The sequence below is a fragment of the Triticum dicoccoides genome, chromosome 6B, assembly GCF_002162155.2.
Source record: "Triticum dicoccoides isolate Atlit2015 ecotype Zavitan chromosome 6B, WEW_v2.0, whole genome shotgun sequence".
Taxonomy (NCBI): domain Eukaryota; kingdom Viridiplantae; phylum Streptophyta; class Magnoliopsida; order Poales; family Poaceae; genus Triticum; species Triticum dicoccoides.
In genome coordinates this window covers 12732665-12735640 of record NC_041391.1, presented here as the reverse complement: position 1 = coordinate 12735640, position 2976 = coordinate 12732665, and the positions used below count along the sequence as shown (strand labels likewise).

Genomic DNA, 2976 nt, shown 5'->3' with positions numbered 1-2976 from the left:
TCTCTTATTTGTGACAATAAAACCATGTTGTTTTTCCAAAACAACAAAGCAGATGTTGTTTCGTACACAAACTCACCCCTACGAACGTTATTTTCCATGTGACACTGGCTTATTAAACTTCTGAAAACAGGACACAAGTTCAACTTCTCCCAGTTCGATCACCACAGCGCCATGAATGTGAAGCAACGCTAGGCTATTTGGTATGCCGATGGGAGCAGCCTGGGCACCGGGCGGGCCATCAATGGCACGGCTAGCTGCAGCAGCAGAGAAAATGTCTCCTCCATGTCCGGCGTCTTGCCTGCTGGCAGCTCCCAGTCGAACGAGTGCACCAGCGTGGCGGTGGTCATGGTGACCATCCTAATGCCCCAGCTGAGGCCCGCACATATCCTCCTGCCCGCCCCGAACGGTATCAGCCCGAAGTCACCTCCCTTGACGTTGACGTCCGTGTGCGACCCTCCGGGGAGGAACCTGGCGGGCCGGAACTCCAACGGGTCGGGCCACAGGACCGGGTCACGGGCTATCCCCCACACATTCACTAGAAGCTCCGTCCCCTTGGGGATGCGGTAGCCGGCGACCTCACACTCCTCGGTGGCCATCCGTGGCAACAAGAGAGGCGTCACCGGGTGCAGCCGGAAAGTCTCCTTGATAACCGCGCCGAGGAAGGTGAGCCGCAGCAGGTCCGACTCGGAGACGAGCCTGTCGCGGCCCAGGACAGCGTCCAACTCTTCCTGCGCCTGCTTCATGATGTCCGGGTGCCGAATCAGCTCCGCCATCGCCCACTCCACTGTGATCGATGTTGTGTCCGTGCCAGCCACAAACAAGTTCTGCATAGAAAATATATTGGAGACTAAGGTTATGAATTTGCCATGTTGAGCTACCACCAAATTAAAGGTTTAAATAGTAGGTTATGGAAACGAGATTGCTAAATCTCAGTCGATTAAGACTTATATAGTCAATGCTGTATTGTTAGATGTTATGTGAAAATTCGTGTCAAGTTTTCTGTCTAATTTTCTTAATATGAGATCAAGCCACATCCTTATGAAAAATAACGCCAAAGCGTTAGAATGATAAATTTGTGCTATAGCGCACTAAATTATTTTATAGTAGTGTGCTAAACTGCTTAAAATGATGCCCTTCCAAAAGCTATAGACAAGAGATAGCACGCTAATTAAAACTAGCAAATATGCTATTCCTACTAAAAGTTCTATGGAAAAATATACATTGTAACTACCCCATCTATTTAGCTAACTGTCATTACTCTGAACTAGCACTGCTGTAAAAATAGCTACAGCTGATGTAAAATACTACTTTAAGAGGGTGTTTGATTCCAGGGACTTATTGGTTTAGGGACTTAAAAAAGTTCCTATAAGTCCCACCTAAACCAAACACAAGGGACTTATTGTGGTGATTTGGGACTTATCAAATAAGACTATCAGGGAGGAGCTTATTGGAACTTATCCCGAGCCGGACCTACCCCGCGTCGCTCCAGGCTCGTTCCCTGCACGCCGCCTGCCTCTCGGTCCAATCGCCGCCGCCGCCCCACCTCTCGCCCCGCCTCTCGCCCCGTCGCCGCCCCGCCTCTCGCCCCGTCGCCGCCCCGTCTTGGTTCGTTCTGCCTCGGTTCGTTGCAGCGGTGCCTCCAATCGCCAGACAGGCCCTCTCCTGAGCCTCGTTGCAGCGGTGCAACATGGACTTATAAGTCCCTGTAAACAAACAGGTAGGGACTCGGGACTTATAAGTCCCTGTAAACAAACAGGTAGAGACTTATGACTTATAAGTTGGGACTTAAAAAAGTCCTAGGACTTATGAAACAAACAGGGCCTAAGGTAAATATTTTGTTCAAACTTTACGTACGAATAGCACTGCTGTAAAACTAACTACCAGTGACGGTCACAACAACCAAGTTACCAGTATAAGCGCCTTGACGTCTGTGTCTGTCCTCCTGTCCTCCTCGGAGCCGCCGGTGAGGGACTTGTCTTCCTGCACCATTGCGAGCAACAAGCCAAGCAGGTCCTTACCGTCCTCCTCGCCTGCCGTTGCAGCAATAGCACCGGTCCTTCTCTCGGCGATTATTCTGTTCATCATGTCGTCGAACCGCCGGTGCAGTTTTTTCATCTTGGCAACAACCCCCTGCGGGTCGAGCCACCGGAGCGCCGGCACGAAGTCCCCGACGTTGAGAACCCCGCCCACCTCTATCAGCTTCAGCACGATCTCATTGAAGTCCACCGCGCCAGGCTCGCTGCCGGCGGTGCCGAACACCCGGAGCCCCACCGTGGCCCGCGAGAGGGCGTTGGTCGTGCACACGTTTGCCGCCTTGGACAGCACCACGGCCACGCCGGCAGCAGCACCATCTGCAAGGCACCTCACCATGAGTGCGGCCTCCCGCTCGCGGAAGCCGCGGAGGTCGTCAAGCGCGCGTGACGAGAAGAGGTTCACGGCGCACACCTTGCGCATGGCGCGCCATCGGGGGCCGTAGGGCGCGAACACCACGTCCTGGTAGTTGTACGCCATGTGCTCGCCCCCGGAGTTGGGCGGCCGGCTGCTGAACTTGGCGTCGTGGGTGCGGAGGAACTGCTTGGCCACGTCGGCTGATCCGGCCACCACCACGAGAGAGCTGCCGAAGCGGAGCCGGAGCATCGGGCCGTACAACCTTGTCATCTCGTGCAAGGTCCGGTGCGTCTTGCCGCCGAGCTGCGGGAGGTTTCCCAGCACCGGCCAGCCCCTTGGCCCGGGCGGCAGCGGCGCACGCCCCTTGTCGGCGTGGAAGAAGAAGAAGATGACATAGCATATGGTCACGGAAATGGCAAAAGTGGAGAGAAGCAACGGGAGAGGGATTTCCATGCCGCTACGCTATGCATGCATGCAAATGTTCGAGTGTACATGCATATATATAATGCATGACTCAATAAGAAGAAAGCATGCGCTAGGTATCTACGTAGCCTACGTGGATACCGTAGCATATGGTCTCTTGTAACT

General features: G+C 54.0%; 1 protein-coding gene across 1 annotated transcript; it reads right to left on the bottom strand.

Moving 5' to 3' along the window:
- Window positions 1–2844, bottom strand: LOC119322175 (flavonoid 3'-monooxygenase CYP75B4-like). The gene is made up of 2 exons (XM_037595668.1): window positions 1909–2844; window positions 1–824 (listed from the first exon to the last, which is right to left on the bottom strand). The coding sequence occupies exons 1-2, from the start codon at window positions 2839–2841 to the stop codon at window positions 189–191; spliced, it is 1569 nt and encodes a 522-aa protein (XP_037451565.1). The 5' UTR covers window positions 2842–2844; the 3' UTR covers window positions 1–188.
- Between the last annotated feature and the right edge of the window lie 132 nt (window positions 2845–2976).